At 55.3% G+C, this 22537-nt stretch overlaps 1 protein-coding gene across 1 annotated transcript; it reads right to left on the reverse strand.

Annotated features, from left to right (window-relative positions):
* Window positions 1-363: 363 nt before the first annotated feature.
* Window positions 364-10619, reverse strand: TMEM98 (transmembrane protein 98). The gene is made up of 7 exons (XM_002718945.5): window positions 10481-10619; window positions 8092-8270; window positions 7350-7481; window positions 6506-6539; window positions 4848-4963; window positions 2153-2212; window positions 364-1101 (listed from the first exon to the last, which is right to left on the reverse strand). The coding sequence occupies exons 2-7, from the start codon at window positions 8220-8222 to the stop codon at window positions 894-896; spliced, it is 681 nt and encodes a 226-aa protein (XP_002718991.1). The 5' UTR covers window positions 8223-8270; window positions 10481-10619; the 3' UTR covers window positions 364-893.
* Window positions 10620-22537: the final 11918 nt, after the last annotated feature.

A 22537-nucleotide genomic window follows, 5' to 3' on the forward strand; every position in this document is an offset into this window, starting at 1 on the left:
GGACCCGGCCCAGGGCAGCCCCCACGCCAGGCCCCTCGACCGCGGGCAAGGCTGGCCCCGAGAAGCAGTGGAGCAGCAGAGCCCTCGGGGCCCAGGGCTGCAGCTGTGACTCAGCGTCCCACGGAGGGCCTGCAGTCGTGTCAGTGCCGGCTAGGCTTTCGACGCCTGCAAAACCACCAGGCGTCGGAAGGGAACCATACCCTGCGTGGACACTACCACTGACGCAGAGAACACGACGTGGCCACACCTTCCCTTCTGCCAAACCTGAGGGCCCTGAACCCTCCCGCCCTGAGACACACACAGGTCTCCCTCCTTCCCACCAGACAGCATGCCTGCGAGTCTCACTCAATAACCACAGCCTGGTAGGAAAGGAAGTATAAATGTACTACCCACCTAGTGGCAGTGAGGTAAAATTGCAGGCATAAAGATACCAAGGAAGTGATCAACGTGGCAGTGCTCAGCCTCAAAGGCACACCTGTATGTGGAGGGGGCCTCAGGGAGCAGGCGCTCACACACGTGAGTGAAGCCGGCAGCTGAGCCGGTGCACGGCTGGCCCAAAGTGGCGACTCCAGCTTCAGTGATGGTCCTCTTGGGCAGACACGGATCAGAACCTTCAGATTGTCCCAGAGACCCCAGAAGTCCTGATTTCAACACCAGCCTTCTTCTTAAAGGCACACAGTTCCCCTGACAACACTGGATGAGCTAAAGGACAGGCCAACAGCCCAGGCAACTCCCAGCTGTGCCACTGGACCATCACCCCCCTGGCCATGACAACACAGGCAGCTGGCGACCGGCCCTCTGCCCGGCTTTGCTGCACACACAGTGGACCCCTGAGCCACAGAGAAAAACTAACTCTACAAGAGGGGGTGGGCGGCAGAGGCCGCCTGTGGACACTAAATGGCCGACTGCTCTTGCAGGAAGCCTTCGGGGCCTGCGAGAACTTTCTCTGGCTCGGAGGCCAGCGCTGCTTCGCGAAGGACCTCCAGGTGCTCCTCAGCAGCTGACAGCGACTGGTCGATCCAATCCAGGCCCCCGGTGAGATGGCAGGCGTTCCTGGTCACCAGCACCAGGTGACTGACAGACAGCAGCAGGGCCGTGGTCCTGGAGAAAACGCACAGGGTCACGTTCCCTAGGCAATACGGGCAAACTGCAGACCAGGGCTCTCCCCAGTCAGAGCACCCTCGGGGGCTGGGGTGGGGAGAGCTGGGCTGCAAGAGACTGACGGAAGCACTGCTTGGGACTCCGCGACCCCCAGTAGAGCCACAGGTCCTGTGTCTCCCGGGCTGATTTCACACTGTACTCCCACAGCAACCCTTGGACCACCTGCCCGGGAGCGCCTCGCCACACAGCTGGGATGCGGGATCCAGGCTGAGCACATCCCTAACTGCTGCCCACCTCGTGGACAGCAAACAACCAAGGCCCAGGGCTGTATCACCAAACAAACAAAACCACACTGAGCTGAAGATCAGATGCAGGAGGTTTGCTCGGTGTGGGACGGGGTGTGTAGCTTTAACATGGTGGGTGTGTGGGGTGCACATGGGCATCAGGGACAGAGTATGAGCCCACAGGCAATGCCGGGCAGCAGGAGCAGCTGGGCAAACGGGGACCCACCAGGCACTCAGCCACCCTGACCTGCCGTCGGGCCAGTTCCACAAGGCCACACTCAGTGTGCCAGGGGTCTGCAGAGTTCACAGGGAGTGGGTACTATGAAACATTTATGTCTGCTTCCTGAAAACGTCCCACACCAAGATAAACTAAGCTTTTAACTCCATGTTGCCACTGACTCTTTTTCAGGGGAGCGACTGGGAGAAGTGCTTCTGGGGCTGCCAGGGAAGCCGAGTGCAGCCGAGGTGCACCTGTGCCCTCTGCTCTCACTACTCTGCTCACCGCAGCCCCACGGGCTGCACTCACAGCTAACATGTCTGCTTCTGGGCCCAAAGGTCAGAAGGAAGGCCCAGGTAGGACTCAGCATTCAGATGTGACCTCCTCCCCACAGCTCTCGGAAGGAGGACGGGCCTCTCTCCCGCAGCCTCGGCTCACGGCACCACTAACACCCACATGATGATGCCCAGGCACAGGGCAGCCTCAGAACCCTGGCTACACAGCCCAGTGGGCCAGGCTCAGAGCCTCCCCCACAGCCCACCCCTCTCACCGTGCATCCAGGAGCTTGGGGTCCAGCGGGGGGTACATGGATTTCACCACATCGTCCACCCTGAGGGGAGACAAAAGTGGCCGCGTGAAACTCTGCTTGCCTCTGTGCTCCTGCCTTCCTGCACGCCCATTCCTCTGCCGGGTGTTCCAGACCAGCTCTGGTGGTGCGCACATACACACACAGACTCTGGTGGCGCCTGCTGTGCTTCTGTGCACACACAGACACACACACAAATGCACATACAGACTGGGGCACCCGCTCTGCTTCTGGGTGTGCACAAATACAGACACACACACACACATATGCACAGATTCTGGTGGTGCCTGCTCTGCTTTTGGATATGTACAAATGGACACACACAGACTCACACACAGTGATACACATACATGCATACACACACACATGCACACAGACTCTGGTGGTGCCTACTCTACTTTTGCATGCACACAGTCACACATATGCATACACTCACGCACAGACATGCACACACAGGCGTACACACACAACACACACAGACTGGTAGTGCCTGCTCTGCTTCTGTGTGCACACACACACAATTACACTCAGGCACACACACAAACATGCACACACACAGGGACTCCCAGGAGGGCGTCAGGCTTGCTCTAGAGAGTATGCTGGTTGCTTCCTACTGGCGTTTCAGTCCCAGTGGTTTGAAAAGTACGTGCTGAGTGCTCAAGATTACTACTGAGCTAAAAAGGCAAGGTGGCAAACACGACTCAAAGCTTCACTGAGCCGATCTGCACAGAAGTAAACATTTCACAAGCTAAGGACCGCAGAGGGAACAAGTCTGGAGGAGCGCTGACCACTGCATGGTGACCACGCCAGAGACTGTGCTAGAGTCATGGGGTCCCTCTCCCAGGTCACCTGTTTCACAGTGCTTTAGCCTCTGCAAGCATTACCATTTGTGTGCAGGAAGAAAAGAAGTTAAAACATGGCTGCAGGTGGTTCTACAGAGCACAGAAACATAACACCCAGAAGTGTAATACGGGTTCAAACTAAATTTCTCTTACAACATCATGCAGTTCATGGTTAGTTTTTTTTTTTATCAAGTTCGGGAAGGAACTATAATTCATTCTGATTTGTGTGGCACAAGGTGTTACTCATGGATCACTAGACAGTCAGGGAGAAAAAATAGAGTGCATTTATTTGCTTTCTAAAAGCACTGGAAAAAAGAAGCCCTCGGACACTTATGGAGGGCGAGGAGCTGGGAACAGAAGGCAGCGGCAGCGCCTGTCTCGGCCACCCCTTCCCATAGTGCCCGGAGCGGACGCCGCTCTCCTTGAAATAATGTGCCGTCAACGCAGCGTGCACAGTCAGAGCAGAGAAACCAGTGGGGGTGAGAAACGGCCAGGAGGAGAAAGCAGGCTGAGGGAAGATGACAAAGCAGGGACTCGACTGAATCACGGCACTGCACATTCTAGAAGTAGCCCAAGGTACCCTGTAGGAAGGCCAGGGAGCCTTGTCCTGCCCACCCTTAAAAATCTCAGTCTCACCTCTCCCCCTCTTAAGACGCTGTCACTTGGCCTGAATTGCAAAAACCTGTTGGGCCCCTGGGGTGGCACAAGGCACAACAGAGGGGCAGCAGACAGGAGCAAGGTGGAATCTCAACCCGTGGCGGGGAGGGAGGTCTGGTACTCGCCCACAGCCTGCAGAGGAGGTCTCAAGGCTGGAGGCCCACCTGGGCTGATAGAAACTGAGCAGCCACAGCAGCCGGGGCAACTCCCGAGAAAGCCAAGGACTGCTGTGGCCCGAGTGCCACACCGGTCACCTCCCGCAATCCCCCGAGCCCTCTGGACAGAGCTCAAGCGCATGGAGCTGCGTGTTCCCTCAAAGATCTCACGCTTTCCTACTCACAGAAAGCTGCTTGGTTTGAACCTTGCAGTAGACAGGGGCTGGATTCTCATGCCTTACTGCAGGCCCGGTGACAAGGACAGCTAGGGCCCTGGCACTCACAGGGACTGCCACCACTCCGCCAGATGAGAGGCTGGCGGGTGGCCAGCCAAGAAAACACCCTGGGCTTGCACATCTGGGGACTCAGGCACAGCTGCATGTGACCACCAGGTGGCAGCACAAACTTACTCCAGCCCTTTGCTCTAAGGAAGGGCCTTTTTCTTCCCCTCCCAAGGAGGGGGTGTAGTTGAGTGCAGACCTGCTGACTGCCTCCCTCCCACACCGGATTCTGCAGACAGCCTGGAATCCGGGAGGTCTGAAGGCTGCACAGCTTCACCTCCCAGCCTGTCCCAGAGGCGGCTGGCTGGGCAGAAGATTGGGACGTGAGTGCCAGCTGCAGCAGCAAGAGGCGGGTCCCCAAACTAATCTCCAAGGCAGATGTGGGCTGGGGATGAGGGCACAGCCAGGAGGTCCCTGGAGAGAGGGGTGTGGACACCAGCGGGAAAGGCACTTGCTGGCTCGGCAGGGGAGGAGGCGGCAGCAGTGGGAAGGGAGGCAGCCCCAGCTGGAATGCGAGGGCAGGACAGGGCAGCCAGGGGCCAAGGAGCAGTCAAATGCTGGGGTTGCCACATGGCCTCTCAGACAGTGGAGTGCATGCTGAGGGTGCGCTGCGGGGAGAGGGGTCCAGGCAGGGTCTCAGCCACCAAACCCTCCAGGTGCCGCTGTGCCATCTGAGACGTGAGTGACAGTTTCCTCCGCCTGACGCTGGGCACCTGAAGCTCACCTGGGGCTGATGCGCTTGGCCACCACGATGATGTCGCTGACGCTGGCCGATGTCTTCATCTTGGCCCCGGAGCCCATTGTCATGGCAACAAGTTTCTCTGTCAGAGTGTGACAGATCTAAGGCAGGGGGGAGGAGAGAAGTGAGGAGGGGCCACCCAGCTGTCCCCAGGGCTCCTGCCACCCCCACAGAGACAAACGCACCCGCCCTGGGTCCCACCACTCTGCCGGCCCCAACCAAGGGCCGAGCTGAAGTGGGAAAAGGTCACAGAGAGGAGAGGAGGAGGAGGCAGGGAAGCCCTGGGGTCCCGGGGGGCGGGGGTTTGGCTCAGAGAAGCCCAAGCTGGCATAATCTGTCTAAGAAAAATCATGTGCTCTGGTTCCAGGCCCCACTTGGGGTGGGTGGGGGGCTGCTTTCTCTTCCCAGCCCGCACCTCCTGGGTTAGTGCTCCTGGGCTAAGCCTGCTGGGGTGCGCCCTCAGGGCCAGGGCCACACAAAGGGCCACTGTTCCCGGGGAGACACTCTCCAGCAGTGGCACTTGTGTCAACAACTTTCTAGGCGACACATTAGCGTGTTTGTTGAGACCAGGAGGAAAGGACCTGAGCAAAATAACTAGGACGCATGGCCTTTCACAACAACTACCCACACACAGCCGCTCCCAGAGCCTGCTTCCCCTCCACGCCTCCCCCACGTCAGAGCCTAGACAAGTGTGCTTGGGGCTAAAAAACAGAAAGCATGAGAAAGCCCGAGAGCCCACCCAGGAGGTGACCAAGCTAATGTGTGGTGAGGTCCTAAGAGGAGAGGCAGAAGCCCCCTCCTCTGATCGGGGGTCTGCAGTGAGCGCTTCCTCCAACCCAGAACTCTCTGGTAGGGGAGGGCAGAAGGCAAACCCCAGCCCCACCTGGCTGGGGGAAGGGGAATTCCAGTCATTGGACCTCGATATCTCCACCCCTATCGGTGGCCAGATATGGTGCCACAGAGCATTCAACAGGAAGCCTGTACTCTGAGACACAATTTCCTACCAGGTATTTCTCTGTTGCCCGAGACAGAGAGACAGACAGCCGCAGAACACAGGAGACGAAGCTGTCTCATTGGAAATCTCGCATAATTACTACGGGAAGAGCTAAGTCTGTGCTTTTCTGTGAGTTAACTGATGGTATCTGAGCTGCTCAAATATTGGTGTGTTATTAATCTGTTAGCTAGGAGAGTATCAGGCAAGAATTAAAAAGTAACCTCTGAGACTATCAAAATTACCCAAAATGCAAATTGGGTGCAGTTTTCCAAAGATTTCAGGTAACATTTTTAATCTGCCATCATGAAGGACTCGCGGCCTGGGATCCCATGAGGCTGTGAGCGCAGTGACCGGAGAAGTCTGGGCATGACTCGCTCACTGTGCGGGCCTGAGCGCTCTGTGAACCAGTGACGTGCCCAGAGAGAGGCAGAACCCGGTCTCCCCTGGCAGCACTCGGCTTTCTCCAGGCGTGGCTGAGTGACCACCAAGGCTGCACCGTGCTATAGGCCTGCGAAGCTCCACTGACCCAGACCAGGCAGCGGGGTGGGGAGAGGCCCCTCCTGCGACCCCTCTCCCCTATGCCTGCACCGGGTGCCCTCCACGTCTCGGTGCCCTCCTGGGCTCTCACCAGGAGACCAGAGGGTATTACCTTCAAGATGGCAATGCAGTGGGACATGAGACCCCTGAGGAGACAAGAAGAAGACATCAGTGCTGGTCTAGGGACGCCCACCTCCCTCAAGCTGCCAGCTCTGAGCCCCACCTAGCACTGAGCAAGGGCAGTAAGGCCTTGGCGTTACAACACACACCCCAGGAACAACGTGAGGGGCCCCTTCTCCTGCAGCGCCCAGCCCCCCCAAGCTGGCTCCACCACCCCCTGCCCCCATTACTAAGCCACATGCAGCCTCTGCCCCAGGAGGCCTTCTCTTGCACGCAGCCTGATGAAGACCCAGATCCAAAGGCACCCGCTTTGTGACCGGAAAACCCAGGCTGCCTCCTCCGTGTGCCCCCTGCACTGGGCACAGGCAACAGCCGCAGAACCTGTGGCACTGCACTGAGCATCACTCTCTCTGTCTCCCCACCCAGGTCTGTACCTGCAGAGCCTGGCTCAGTGCCCTGCACACAATGCCCCACAAGCACATGCCCAGAGAATGATTGACTGCACGACTTTATGAATGAATGAAGGAAGGGGCATGCGCTTCTCAAAATGTAAAGGGTTCTGTTGCATGGAGACATCCCTGGGCCCCAAGTTCAAGTTCCTGGGCATCCCAAGGGTAATCCAAGCACAGCATGGTGCCTTTGTAACAATCTTTGCCACAAGTCCATGGACCTCAGTGTTCAGGTCTACAAATAGGAAGGGAACAAGGACAAACACTGCCAACCCCCAAGTGACAGCCAGGGGGACAGAAGTAGGTGACAGAGAGCCTGATGGCCCCTGGCGCCCTGTGGTGCCACCCTGATGGCTGTGGGGAGGCATGGGGTCCCCAAGGCCTTACGAGGCATCTTCAATCCAGTCCTCGTTCTCCAGAATGGCCTCGATGTGGGGGTTGGTGATGACAACGTCATCCAGTTCTAACTCAGAGGGCTCAGACTGGGTCTCCATGGCGCCGATCAGGTCCACGATGGGCCTGGGAGGAAACATGCTGGTTAGTCGATGCATGACGGGTCCTGTGCTAGCCCCCTCCTCTCTCAGGCCCGTGTATCCCCGCGCAGGGGGCAGGGGGTCTGTGAGTTACAGCAGAGAGACCTAGAGGAGAGCAGGGCAGACGGCTCAACAGGGAGTCAAGGAGGCAGACCCGGGGCACAGAAGCAAAAGAACAGGATTTTGTTTACAAAATACATCTCACATGAGATGGTCCCGCGCTGCAACCACACGTCCACTGCTGAGACGTGTGGCAGGAGGGCAGGCATGTGACTTGTGTTCCCAAGGGTCTAGCTGACCCCACTGCTACCCAAGGGGCGAGGGACACAAGGCTGTCTTTATGCAAGGAGAACCTGCTCAGTGACTTTCTCACTGGCTCAGGAAGCAGAGGAAGAGCTAGCCCAGGATGTTGGGGGTTTCATGGGGGCATGTGTAGACACCGAGGTCTTTACTGGGAAGGACGCCTGGCAGGTGCCATTTCGGAGACGAGAGGCTGAGCTGCAAATACCCAGCACCAAGTGCCTCCCGATCCTTTCTCCTGCGTGCAAACCCAGCCCTCGCCGCCGCCGCCGCCGCCACGGGCTTCGGCCACTCACTTGGAGTCATAGCGCTGCAGCAGGTCTCGGGGGCGGCAGTAGCGCTGCCTGCACACGACCACCAAGGCTGCGAAGGAGGCCAGGAAGATGGTGGCCAGCACGCCTATGGCTACAATCACCACGGTCTCCATGTTTCCCGGGGGCTCCAGACTGAGGGCTGCTCACATCCTCCACGTGGGCTACAGAGTGAGAGAACACAGATCAGAGCAGTCTGGTGAAGCCATGAGCGAGAGCCACACACGGGGTCTCCCTGCTCCAACACACAGGACAAGGTGAGGGGACAGTGGGCGCTGGATTCCCCTGAGGCAGAGCTCAGAGGGCATACAGAGAATCGAGGCACGTTTGATGCATGCCCCAACTCCGCCTTTCCTTTATGAAAAGAGCCTGCTCCCCAAGGGAGCCCAAGGGTGGCTTTTTAAACCTGAGACAAAAGGTCACAGCCTAACTAGCACTCCTGCACATGGGCACACCCACGGAAGGAGGGCCAAGGTGGGACTGTGCGTGCCGAGCTTCTGCTGTGTGCTGCGCACTGCGCTTGTGTGAACTCTCCCAGAGAGGCGGGGGCATTCCCCATTCATAGTCCAGGACACTGGGGTTCAGGGAGGTCAAGGCGTCCGTCCAAGTTCGTGCAGTTAGGAAGAGAAAACCACCCAATCCAACTGACCCAGACACTGTGCTTCCTTTTCCTGTCCAGTAGGAAACTGACCCACAGGGGTGGAAACAGAGCCACATTGCACCCTTCACTGCCTACTGCCCGATTCCACTCCGCAGGCTCCTTCACACGAAGAAACAAAGCCATGTTACAGGAGTACGCATTCACGTTATTCCACGGCAGGATTTCTAATTATGGCCCTTTGGGGCCGGCACTGGGGTACAGCAGGCTGAGCCTCCACCCACAACAGCAGTGCTCGGTTCGAGTCCTGGCTGCTCCACTTCCGATCCAGCAACAGCAGGTGGCCCAAGTCCTTGGGTCCTGCACCAGCATGGGGACCTGGATGGAGCTGGGGCTCCTGGCTTCATCCAGACCCAGCCCTGACCTTTGTAGCTATTTAGGGAATGCACCATCAGATGGAAGATCTGTCATTCTGGCCTTCAATTAAATAAAATAAATCTTTTTTTCTTAAAGATTTATTTATTTATTTGAAAGTCGAGTTAGAGAGAGAAAAGGAGAGGCAGGGGGGGGTTGGGGTGGGTCTTCCATCCGCTGGTTCACTCCCCAACTGGCTGCAATGGCGGAAGTTGTGTCAATCCGAAGCCAGGAACTAGGAGCTTCCTTCGCGTCTCCCAAGCGGGTGCAGGGGCCCAAGGACTTGGGCCATCTTCTACTGCTTTCCCAGGCCACAGCAGAGAGCTGGATCAGAAGTGGAACAGCTGGAACTCAAACCATATGAGATGCCAGCACTGCAGGCGTCGCCTTCACCCACTACGCCACAGCGCTGGACACAAAATAAATATTTTACAAAAAAATACGACCCTTCGATAAGTCTCATGCCTTCTCTGGGCTCATATTTCTGCAGCTGAAGAAAGGATGCCTTGACTCAGGGGTCACTCTGACCCCCAGGGTGCTGCCGTGTCCTCTCTCAGCCCCTGATCCCAATGCTCCGGGTCACGGTTCCGCATCGTCTACTCTGCACCCAGCACAGCACCAGATTCTGGAGACTGTTGGTAAGACACAGACCCCAAGCCTCAGGAGCTGGTGGGAAAGGCAGACCAGCCGTTTTAACTCCACGCGCCTCGGAGAAGTTCCAAGAAAAAGACAGTAATGTCTGCCGACGTGTTCGGCCTCAGGATGCACAGGAGCGTGCTAGGGCAACACTGGGAGGTGGCTGGCTCTGAGAGCCCAGGAGGTCTTTCCCAGGGGTCCCACAGGGCTGCTCCCGCTGGGCTCAGGCAGCACTGCGGGGCCAGCGGCCGTCTCCGCCCTCTCCGCGCCCCACGGCGGCGGGAGGCGCCGAGCTCCAGGCCGCCTCGGTCTCTCCTGCAGGCGCTGCCCTCCCTCTCCTCCCGGCTCCCGCCTCTCTCCAGCCCCTCTCCTCTCGGCCCCTGGCTCCCAGGCCGCCCGCGCGCGTTCCCAGAGAGCCTGCGGTGCAGCCCCGCGCCCCGTCGCGCCGCACCTTCTTTGTCTCTCTCTCTCTACACGGCGTTCCCCGAGCGCTTCCAGAGAGTTTTCCGGTGTCTCTCTGTCCCGCTCTCCCCGTTCCCTTCTCCTTCCCCCTCCCTCGGCCTCCGACCCCAGGGACCCAACAGACCGAAGACCCCCCTCTGCCCCGCGCCGCACCGACTTTGCCCCCCACCCAGCGGGCCCTGCGAGCGCGCGGGGCAGCGGCCAGGCCTCCCCGCTCCCCGCCCGCGTCCAGCCCAGGCCAGCGGTCCCGCCAGGCTCACCCACCTCCGACGACGGCTCCAGGCGCACCCCGCGGCGGCCCGCGATGGCGAAGTCCGGCCCGCGGGCTGCCCGGCGAGCAGGGCATGCCGGGAAGGCACCCAGCCCCACGCCCCCGCGCGCCCCCAGGAGGCGCAGCCAAATCCCCGCCGCCAGGCGCCGCCGTCCCCGCCAGGCCCCCTCCGGCGCCGGGGGTCGCGGCCGGGGGAGGCCGGGCCGGGGCAGGCAGGCGGAGGGAGGCGCGGGGATCCCTGCCCTGCACCCGAGGCGACCCTCACCTCACCATAGCGGGGCGGGGTGCTGGGATGCCGGGCAGTTTCCGCGGTGCCGCTGGGCGCTGTGAGTCTGTCCTGCTACACACTGGGCGGGTTCCCAGCTCTTCCTCTCACCAGTTGTGGCCCCTTCCCCACTTCTCCACGTCTGACAAGAGGGCTGCTACTTAGAACCACCCTCCAAGTGGTCTCAGGGCCCCAGGACACCAACAGCACGCCTGGCCCAAGGCAAATAGAGACCCGGGAGCCTGGCTCAGACAGGGTGTGACCTGCAGGCACACCCCTCACGATGCCCAGCCTCGAGGGAACGCAGGACCCTGGAGGACTCCATCCCCCACCACCGGGGGACACATTGATCAGGGGGACGGAGCTCCCACCCCCCAGTCAGTACCCCGGGGTGATGTGCTCTCCAAGTGATGCAGGCGGCCCTTAGGAAGATACACAGCCCCCACTGGTCCTGGATGCTGTTGCAGCAGGGATTTCAGAGTCCAGGGTACCCGGAGGGGTCATGGGCTCTGACGGCCCTACCCTTGGCCCTGGTGAGGAAGAGGCAGAGCCAGAAGGAGCCCAGTGGTCTCCGTCTGAGGTCAGTACCGGTGCCCAGAACCAAAGGACTCAGCTTGGTGCAGGGTCTGAAGACTGGTGACTGTGGAGGGTGCCCCCAGGGCATTTGGTAGTGTGGATGGGGGGTGGTAATAGGCTCCCCAGCAAATCACCTACCTGGGAAAACCTCACGCACCATAGAAAGCTCACCCTAACTGAGGGAATATTGCAGTTAACAAATGTGCTTCTTGGATTGTGGTCCATATTTTAATGGACAGCCTCTGGCTGTCTTGCCTGCTGCTCCCATACAAGCATGCAGCAGCAGTCCCTGTCACCAAAGAGTTTGCTGCCCCAGGCAAAGCCCTCAGATTATAGCCTGTGCTGAGCAGGCATCAATCCCTGCCTATGGGTTCTGCCCTCCAGCATTGCCTCCTCTCGGGACTTCTTGCCACCTACAGCCTTAATCAGCCTTTTCCTGTGACAGCACCTGCCAGACCACACGCTGCCTATGCAAGTGGGTTTTTTTTTTTTTTACTTAGATTTTACTTACAATTCTTAATTTCCAACTACTCTATGAAATTCAGAAGACCCCTGAAAATGCAGCTTACGGAGTAGCAGGAGAGTGGCAGCTGCTGTCCTAGGATTGCCCTCCCTGCCTGCCTCTCTCCCTGCCTGGCCGCCAGGGCAGCTGAGTTCCCCACCATTGGCACTCAGGGAGGAGAAGGCTGGGGATGCTCACTCTCTCTCTCTCTGAAGCGGTTTGATGAAGAAGCTACAGGGCAGAACCGTGTAAGACCAGGAAAATGGACTTGGGGGCAGACAGCGGATGTTGCCATGGCCGGCTGGGGATTCAGGTGCCTCTGTTTTGGGGAGAGTCTCTGAAACAGACTCCTTCCGTTTATCTTTTGTGGTGAGCCATTTGGTGACTTTGAGGGAAGATGCTAAACCACGTGATCTGTTGTGGCTTCTTCCAGGTCTGGGAGTCCAGAGAAGTAAAAGAAATCTTTAACTTCAAAGGGTTCATGAGACAGGGGGAAAAGACAATATTTACCCCTAAACTCCCATATAGGAACTGGCCGTATACATGCCCAGTGGGTAGCCTGCCATCCAGTTGCTGGGGGGACTGGGTGGGGCCAGCTGTCTCCCCTGGAGTACCCCTTCAAATCTCCGTGGATTGAGCTCAGACTTTCTGTGATGTCCGTTCAGTGTTCATTCCTACAAGCCTCAGAAATGGATCACTTGTCACAGGTGGAAAGGACACTTGTTGAAAAAGGACATGGGATGCCCACAGAATCAGCAAGAGTCTACAGACCCAGGTTAGGGTACAGGCAGGCTCCAGGCGCTCAGCTGCCTCGAGACAATTCTGCAACTGCCTTCGACTTCCTCCTTCAACCCAGATTCCAGTCCTGGGCAGGACTCCACTCTGGCTGCTTCCACTGTGGCAGCACAAAGGGGTTGCCCCAGTTAGGTAAGAAGGATGCCTGCTGGACTGCCCCCCCCAAATTCAGATACCCCTGCATATGTCCTCTCCTCGCTAAATCTGAACATCAAACTGTATAACAGGGATCTCCTAGCCAGAACCAAACCCCGTGATCAGAGAAGCCAGCAGGTTGGAAATGGGGCTGACATGTTGTGTTCCGGGGTGGGGGGGGGGAGCTCCTGTTCCATGCAGGAAAGGAGTGGACGTTCGCTGAACACCTACTGTGTGCCAGACAGTGATTGGACATCTGAACATCTTCCTGTGATTTTCTCACCAAGCCTGGGAAGCCGGTATGATTATAATCTTGAGGGAGGCAACAGCCCGCAGGGTGAGGCCACTTGCCCGGCCTCCCTCAGCTCTATGAGGTAAGTCAGTGGGTGGACGTCAGCACACCTGGCACCCAAGTCGCCACAACCCATCTTAGTCTGTTGTCTGTTACTACTAATACCACAGACTGGGCAAGTTATAAAAAAGAAGAGAGGCTTACCAGGGCTCACAGTGTGGTCAGAGGCTGAGGGGCTGCATGTGGTGACAGCCTCCCAGCTGGCAGAGTCCCTGTGCAGCCCCCCACCCTGGACGGACCACACCCCAGGTGCAGCAGGCCTCCCTGGTCCCAGAAGGAAAAGCTGCTCACATTGTCTGTGATCCACACTAAACCCTACTGAGCCAGGCAGGCATTTGGCCCAGCAATTAAGCTGCCAGTGAGAATGCTTGCGTCCCCCACGGGAAGGCCTGTGTTCTGCTCCCAGCTCCACTCCTGACTCTAGTTTCCCAGGAAGCAGGCTCTGGAAGGCGACAGTGATGGCTTCCTGCCTCCCACCTGGGACAGCTGCCCTGAGGTCCCAGCCCCTAGCTCTGGCAATGCTCTCCCACACACGCATCTCTGGGGAGTGAACCAGTGGATGGGAGTGGGCTTTCTCTCTGTGTCTCCAATTAATTAATTAAAAAGTAAACAAGTAACCCTTCCTGACCCACCTCCAGGTTCACCCTGATCACCCTCTCCGATGCATTGCCTCCCAGGGCAGGTGTTTAGCCTCACGATTAAGATAACCATGTTCCACAATGGAGAGTGGCACCCTTCACCCCCACCAGGTAGGCAGCTAAGAGGAAGAAGCCCTCTGCCTCACCTGTCTGCGTGTGTGATCTGAGACAGGTCACTCCAAGTGTGCCCATCTGTGGAATGGGGATAAAAGGAGAAGAGATGGCCTACATGTGTTTCAAGGGTAAAATGAAATAACTCATTTCAAGTGGTTGTCGCATAGAAGGTGGAATGGGAGGAGGGAGGTGCAAGACACTCGTGTGGTGTAACCCAGTTTCAGTCTGAAAGATGGACTGTGGGGACTGCACAACAGTGAACATCTCAATGCCAGCGGCTGTGCACTTCGCAATGGTCTAAATGGGAAAGTACATTTTATCATAATTTTTTTAACATGTTTATCACAAAGTGGCAGACAAAATGGGACCTCCTGGATGAAGCCCTAGCATTGTCACTTCCTCAGAGCTCAGAAGCTCCTCCTCCTCAGAGCTTTGCTGTGCCCTCCCTCTCTCCCTGAGCTCAGATGTCTACTCAAGAGTCACCTCTGTTGCTGTGGATTCGTTCTGAGAGGAGGAGCGCAGTGGGGGCAAGAGGTGCGGAGTCACCACTCAGACCCCGGGAGTCTGCGAGCCTGCAGACTCATTTACTTCAGTTGGTGCAGTAGCTTATATAGCTGAGGCAGCCAATCCAGTCAAGGGGCAGTTTATGCCCTAACCAATCACAGCCTGTTGCCAGGCAGACTCCGTTGCCAGGGGGTTTACCAGGGGGTTTCCGAAACCATTCCTGAGTAACTGACGCTGGCTTGCCAGTGGCCATCTTAGCATGGCCTTCCCATTCCAGCACACACTTCCACAGGAAGTTCACCCTGATCACCCTCTTCGATGCAGTGCCTCCCAGGGCAGGTGTTTAGCCTCACGATTAAGATAACCATGTTCCACAATGGAGGGCCTGGGGTTGATTCCCGGCTCTGGCTCCTGACTGCAGCTTCCCACCAAAGCAGACTCTGGCAGGCCGCAGGTGATGGCTCAAGCAGTTGGGTTCCTGCCACTCATATGGGAGACCTGGGTTGAGTTCCTGGCTCCCATCTTTGGCCCCAGCTGTGGTGACACTTGCAGAGTGAACCAGTGGATGGGAACTCCCTATCTCTGCCCCTCATGTAGATAAAAATCTAAAATTTCTTTCAAAAATAAAGTAGCTGCTCCCATCTCTCACACTCCCCTGGCTTGATGTGGATTTTCTGATGGACCTCACCCTTGTCTGTCACTGCACTATTTGTTGATTACATCTCCCCGTTCGGCTCTAAGTTCCATGAAGGCATGGACTTCACCATCTTGTTCTCTGCTGACCCCCTGGATATAGAACAGAGCCTGGCACTTAGTAAGTGCTCAGTAAGCACTTGCACAAGCAGTGAAAATAAAGCTACAATGGGGATTGGAGTCCTGGACCAACACTCAGCACCAGGAGGTACCCTGGGGTGTGATCACTGCTGTGAGACATGGAGAATGTTCAGAGGGTAAGCTGTCTATGCTGGAAGGAGAAGGAAGATTAACCTGAATTAAAAGATGACAGTTTTGGGGTCCTGTGGCAGAATGTGGGCCAACATCCCATATGGGTGCCAGTTCCTGTCCCAGCTGCTCCTCTTCTGATCCAGCCCTCTGCTGTGGTCTGGGAAAGCAGTGGAGGATGGCTCAAGTGGTTGGGCCCCTGCACCTATGTGCGAGACCTGGAAGAAGCCCCTGGCTCCTGGCTTTGGTTTGGCTCAGCTCCAGCTGTTGCAGCCATTTGGGGAGTGAACCAATGGATAGAAGACCTCTCTCTCTGTCTCTCCCTTTCCCTGTAGCTCTGTCTCTTGAATAAATAAATAAATCTTTTAAAAAGTGACAATTTTAAATCCCTGATCGGACTCTTAATTCATGTGTGTTTTAAGCGTTTGATGCCTTTTCTGGACGAGTGAATGGCTTGCCAGGAGAGATGCCAGCCAGGGAGCGGTTTGTGTATACACAGATGGGGCCTTCTCTGCACTGTGGGCGTGGACAGAGACGGCAGCGAAAGCTGGGGAGCACTGAGAGCTGCTGGGCCCCAGCTGCGGCCAGGGGGCAGGACCAGGAAGCAGGGGGAAAGGAGATGCCTGAAGGAGGGTTGTGAGCTGGCAGGAAAGGCCTAAGCCAGGATCTCCACTGGGGATACAGGTCAAGTTTGTATTTCCTCCCAGTGAAGGCAGTCGGACCAAGGGAACAGCCTAGAACAGGGATGTCCCCTGGGGGACGCCAGGGCATGTGCACCTGGGCAACTGAAAACCCTTTGAGCAAAAACACTTGGAATCTTCAAAAGATTTTTCTGAACAAGCTCTAAAGACAGATTACTGCCTTGTTCATTTAATATTTTACCACTTTCCTCTCTAGAGTCTGTGGAAATTTTCTTTTGCTTTAAGTATTTAGGGAGTGATGGGTAGATGTGTGGGAAGGGAAATAGCATTCCATATTTTATTTGATATGGAAAATGTTGGTTCAAAGACAGACATAATACTATAAGCACCATGGCTTGGTCTCTGGCTTTAACCTTGACCCATAAGCCTCTCCTTTGTACGCTTTAGCCTGACCACATGGATGGTCATCACTGCCATTTCTGAGACATTGTAGACACCTGGGATGTGCAAATGCATCACATAGATCACAGGGCAGCTATTGCAATAATCTCTTACCATAGACACAATTCTCTCTGGCTTTACACAGGAGGAAACTAGGACTCCAAGAAGTTAAATACATCCCTATAGCTAGCGGGTGGTAAAGCCAGAATCTGAACCAGAATTGTCTGTCTGAAAAGCTGTGCCCTGGGCTCATGTCACCCAGCACCCAGCTCTGTGCCTGGCCCACAATGTATGCCCCACATATTTAGTTTCAAATGACCTGAATAATGAATGTCCTTGCTGCCATTCCCTGTGTGCCTGTTCTGTTCCAGGCATTGCACTGGTAGCACCTGCTTAGCTGTCTCCACAGCTGAGAGAGGAAGCAATTGTCTTCACAGCACACAGGGGGGCCCTGTGGTTCTGGGACTCCTGGGAACTGATCCAGGATGCCACAGCTAGTGACTGGTGGAGACCCCAAGCCCTGTTTGCTTTTCCTTCACTTATTTCCCTCTGTGCTCTCTCAGTCTTGGAAGGGACCTCAGTGGCCATTCACTTCTGATGCCCACCCCTCACCATCCATCCCCCCAGTGACTGGGACCCTTCCCCTCTAATGGAATTACATTATCATGAGGTTTATTCTTTCTCCTTAAAGCAGATGCAAACTGCCATGGTGGAAATAGCTGTAATAATGCCTCAGACCAAAGCACTGTGTTGTGGAAGCACTTTTCATGTTCATTGATTAACTTGACCTTCACCACAACCCTGTGCATTACCACCCCCATCTGACAGGTATGGAGACAGATGTGGATGAGTGATTGCAAGTTCAGTGCAGGTTTGCTCTGCTACGCCAGGCTGATGCAAAGTTCAAAGTCAAGATCAAGTCAGGGAGTGAGCGTGAGATAAGAGATGGGAAGAAGATTAGAGGTTGGACTCAGTCTTCCTCCACTTCTGGACCACGTTGGAAGCCACCTCCCTCAGTGGCCCCAGCCCATGGGCCTTAACAACACATGCACTCATTTCACCCTCTCGTGTTTGGATGCAAACCCTGAGTGTCTAACCACTTACAGTGGAGGGTAAACAGCAGGTCCTGGTAGTTGGTCCGAATGGCAAAAATGTCATAGGTTATGACAAAGGGGGCAAGGTGTCCCATCGCGGTCCTCTTTGTATTTGCCATGGGTGGAAAAGCCTCTAAGTAAGGAACACACAAGTCCTCGGTCCAGAAGTCCAGCCTAGGACCTATAATAAGTGACAGGACTTGGAGGAGAAACCTGGGATTGCTCCTAGACTAAGCCAGATCCCAGTGTTGGGTCGAGTAGAGCCAGAGACGGCATGACCTTTTAGAACACTAATGGCAGTCAACTCTTAGGAGGTGGTGGATAAAGGAAAGTCCTCATTCAGCTCTGAGTCAGCCAGGAGGGTAACTCCCGAGGGTTAACCGTGGGCTAGAAGAAGCTTAAGTCAATAATGGGTATTTGTCTGAACCTGTTCAGGGCTTAGGACACCCACAGCCATCCCAGGATGCAGGATCTGTACAGGACAGCAGGAACTCAGTGGAGAAGCCAGGTCCGGGCTCCAGAACTCCAGCCCCCAGGTGGCCTTCAGTGCCTCAGCAACCTACTTCTAGTTACCCCTGAGCATCAGCCTCCCCATCCCCGTGCACGGCCCAGGGCCAGTAGGACAGCATCCTGCGAGAGCCGCCTGTGGTGAGAACCGGGAGGGCTTGAGTGCCTCCCAAATGCCTTGGGATCCACTGCATCCCCAAACCCAGAAGGTGCACTTCGAGGAATGGTCACTGGGTGTCACCACTGCTTCTTAGGCCAGTGCCCTCATTGGTTGGCTAATACTGAGGGATGCTGCAGGGACAAAGTTCCTTCCTGGAGACTCAGCTGATGGGCCTGACACCTTCTGCGTCTCCCTTGAGCTGCCTGACCGTCCCACTCCCCTCCCCACTGATTTCCAGGCTGGCCTGGATCACCTGGTCCATCACAGGGTGGCTCCCCTCTTCCTCTCCTCATCCGAGCTCGCTCAGCAGAACCCAATCTCTGCTTCTCCATCGGGCACTGGGGCATGGGGCTGGATTTGCTTTCAATTCAGGATCACAAACTCCAACAGGCACTCAGCCCTGGTCAGCCACTTGTCCAAACGTGTCCAAGATTTGCACTCTGTCCCCATACACAACTTCATACCTAATCTTCAAAACTGCCATGTCCCTGTTCTACCATCACTTGTTTCATTAAAAAAAGAAACCAGAAGTTACCCTCATCATCACCAAGCCTGTAAATCCACCAGTATTTATCCTCTTCTCTCATTTCCTCAAAGCCCTGGATCCCTTGGCTTCTCTACTGTCTTCTGGGCTAACATCTCCCTCTGTTCTGGAAAATTCCCATCTCTCACGGATACCAAGCAGCCATCTGCACACATCTCTTCCCTCTCAGTGCTGAATTTCTTGGTTGGTCACAGCACCATCAACAAAGTTGTCTCTGCCAACTGCCCATGCACTCTTCGAGCTGCTCAGCTCTGGCTGTCATTTGCCCTGCTTCACCGAGGTGGTCTAGCTCCATGTCACCAAATGCAATGCACATACACATCTTCTTTGAACATTTTCCCAGGACCATGCGCACCTGCCAAGGCCACATTCTCCCCTCCCGGCCCCCACAGCACCACTCTCTCCTGATTTCTTAGATTCCCTCTCCTTAGTTTCCTTGGATGGCCCCTTCAGTCTCTGAGTCTAAATGTGAGAATTGCTTCAGTCGTGGTCCTGGATTGGTTTCTCTTTTCACTGCTACCCTGCCTTCCCAGGACGTCTCACCCATTTCTGCTGACCTATGCGTCACCCTTCATTGCTGATGACTCTCAGATCTGTACCCTACGTTTAGTCTTCTCCCTCTGTGTAAAAGGCACCACTGCCATCCACACAACTCCAGCCCCAAACCAAGAATAAGTACCTTTTCCTTCCCTCCTCCTAGCTACTCCATGAGCAAAGCCAAGTGATTCTATCTCCAAAAATCCTCTAAGATCTCTCACCTCTGCTACCCCACACCCATTGGGGCCACCATCACCTCTGCTGACTGATGCCAGATGTCTCTAACCTCCCCCTCCCACACTCTTCCGTCTAGTCTCAACACGGCTGCAGCAGTGTTGATGCAAATGTCCTGCTTCTCATTCCCCATAAACATACACAATGCTCTGAGGTGTGCTTAAGACCGGTGCACTTCCTCTGGGCCACACCTCAACTAAAATACAAAGCTAAAGCAAAACACCCAAGACATCAGTTCCCAGCTAAAATCCTTAGGGGCCCCTTCCTATATTCAGGGTAGACACCAGCCCTGGCTTGGCCCAGCCGCTTCCTCCACCCTCCTCTCCTGCTGTACTTCCTCCCTGCTTACTAGCACCCGGCCATCCGGGCTTTCAGTGAGGGTCTCCCACGTGCCAGAGCTGTGCTGTCCGTCTGAATCGGGGCCTTGGCTCAGGCTGTTCTGTTAGCTCAGGGTCTGTCCAGTCATAGCTCTTTGTCCTTCATGTCACCCACCCGGCTTTCCCAGGCCCCTCGCTCCTAAAGCACATCTTCCGCTTCCTAACTCACAGCGTTGCTATAATACGATAACTGTTTTGCATTTCTACAATTGGGATCAGCTTGCAATTGGACATATTTTTTATAACCATGCTGGTATATATAAGTGCTATGAAGCTAACGGACACTGTGAGTCTTTTCCTCAAAGAGCAAACATTCCCTTCACTTTATTTTTTAATTCCTATAAATCACAGTGGCAGTACTTAAATAAATCGTTCTTTTCCGCAGAGTCTAAATGATGTCTCCCTAGGCACTGTCAAGAGCCACAGTAATTTATCTGCATAAGCATAGTAAAAGGGAGAGACTGTGGCCTGCTGGGGTGGGCAGGGCACAGGAGGAAGCCAGAGGGCAGCAGCCCCCTTAGAACTGCCTGCACTGCCATTCTGGGCAAGGCTTCTACCTTCAAGCTGCACCCTCCAGGGATTCAGCCACCTGTGGGCCCTCTGCCCCACACCCACCCTGGGGCCCCGTTATCTCAGTTCATTCCAGCACTGCTCTCTCCACTCTCTGTCCAGACTGGGGAGAGATGGTGGGGACATGGTGTGATGGGTTGAACTGTGTCCTCTGAAATGACCAGGGGTCAGCTAAAAACAGAGGAGAAGCAGGCACTCAAGTTAAAAGCATAATATGTACTCAAACAAATACACACAACCCCCAAAAACATACACAAGAGAAAATGCCTTTTCTTTTTTTCCACAAAGCCAGAGTTTAGAAACACAGGACCCAGAAACCAGGTGTGCAGCTCCGAAACTCCCAAGGCAGCAGGTGCTTCTCAGACGTCGCATCTCCCAGCCCAGCCCTCTGACATACCATCTTGTCTTTGGACAAGAGCAGTCACTTCAGCAACAGTGCCATCCAGAACAACTTCATTTACTCAAAAGCTCTTCTGAGAAGATCGCTGTTTGCCTGCTGCAAGGATCTGTCTGCTGGTGACAACTCTTCAGGGGATGTAGAAAAGCAGTGTAAATGCTTCCAGGCTAACTTGTTCCAGCTGCCAATCAGCCAGAGAGCCTAGTGCATCCACGCCCCGGGGGCACCCACTGAGCCGGGGTGGGTCTGGGAGGAAAATGGCACAGAGAAGTGAAGCTTCCCATAGTGCGCGAGCCATGGTCTAACCCAACACCCAGGGCTCACAACTCCCATGGACTTGTGCACCCATGGAACAACACAAATCTCAAGGCCATGGTCCCTATTGACAGGCTCTTGGGAAGAGGGAGAGAGGGGGATCTGCAATTGGTGAGAAAGGTGAGCCTGATTTTGGTAACACACACAGACTCCAGTCACCTCAGTTTTCATGCCTCAGTTTTTCCCAACAGCAATGGAGTGAACACCCAACACCTCTGGAAGATGAAAAACACTGTTTTCCTCTAGAATGTACTTTCCCACTTTGTGTTCCATATTGGTAAGCATTGTATGAGGATACTGCAAAGAGTTCATGGACTATGGAATGAAAGATAAGTTTATTTGAGGGCAGAACATTTTGGAACCCACACATACAGGGGCAGCAGAGATAGCTTTGAACAGCTCATGTAAAAACATGTATTGTGAAAAAAGTATACATGGATTTCAATTTATTTTTCCACCAAGATAAACTCATCTTTCCATTCCATTTTCCCATAGAATTTCTGAAGCATCCTTGTGCTTTAGCTTTCTCAGCCTGTAGCTTACCTTCCTAGGACTTCCTTGTGCCAACTTGACCTCTAGCCAAGTTGGAAGCCTTGCTCTTCCCTGGCTGTGTCCCCAGGTTTATCTGTCACCTCCACCTGCCATGCTGGTACCCAACGTCATCTTTCAAATCCTCTGCAACCTTTGAGGCTGCCCCCGCCAAGTACCACTTCCCCTTTATCTGCGTCCCACACAACCTTATCCAGCCCTTCCTCCTGCTGAGGGCCATGGCACTGTGCTCCCAGGGCCTGTGTCACATGCTGTCATCTGTCATTAGGATTTTTGTCTAAAGCGGGAGAGACAGCATCATAGCAGGAGCCTACTCTTAGAGTCACCTGCCCACGGCTCTACTCCGAGCTCTGCCTGGACATGACACATCACAGAGCGAGTCATATTTTCTCACTGCCTCGGTCTCTCTTCCCTGAAAGGCTTGAAGAGAGATTGGAAAAGCTTCTCCTGGTTCTAGTAATTTAGAAGAATTTCCTCAATACCCTCTCCCACCCCAGGGTTGTAAGCCTCTGTACAAGAGAGATGGCATCACTTTCCTCCAAGTTCCCATGGCAGACCTGGCTGTCACGGAGACACCCAGTACAATTAAACCCAACCCATCTCTTGTTTTACTCTGGGAGGCTGACCCCAGGCACAGACCCAAGTCTTGGAGCCGTGAGGAAGCAGAGCAAACTGCCAGGCTCACACAGTCAGAGCCAAGCCAAGGAAAGACTAATTTTCAGAGGTGTTTTTTAGGAGATACTCAAAGGACTGCCTATGCAAGGACTGCCTAGGGAGGGCCCTTCCAGGCTGGGCAGCCTGCATTTGACTGGTTCTCAAATGGAGGTGACTCTGCTCACCAGGGGATAGTGATATTTTCAG

This window comes from Oryctolagus cuniculus, chromosome 17 (genome assembly GCF_964237555.1).
Source record: "Oryctolagus cuniculus chromosome 17, mOryCun1.1, whole genome shotgun sequence".
NCBI classification, from domain to species: Eukaryota; Metazoa; Chordata; class Mammalia; order Lagomorpha; family Leporidae; genus Oryctolagus; species Oryctolagus cuniculus.

Excerpts from the sequence above, each read along its gene's own strand:
- TMEM98 (XM_002718945.5), bottom strand. The coding sequence starts at position 8,222 with ATGGAGACCGTGGTGATTGTAGCCATAGGCGTGCTGGCCACCATCTTC. Across the intron at positions 7,482-8,091 it reads CTGCAGCGCTATGACTCCAA|GCCCATCGTGGACCTGATCG; the intron begins GTGAGTGGCCGA and ends GTTTCCTCCCAG. Across the intron at positions 2,213-4,847 it reads GCCAAGCGCATCAGCCCCAG|GGTGGACGATGTGGTGAAAT; the intron begins GTGAGCTTCAGG and ends GTCTCCCCTCAG.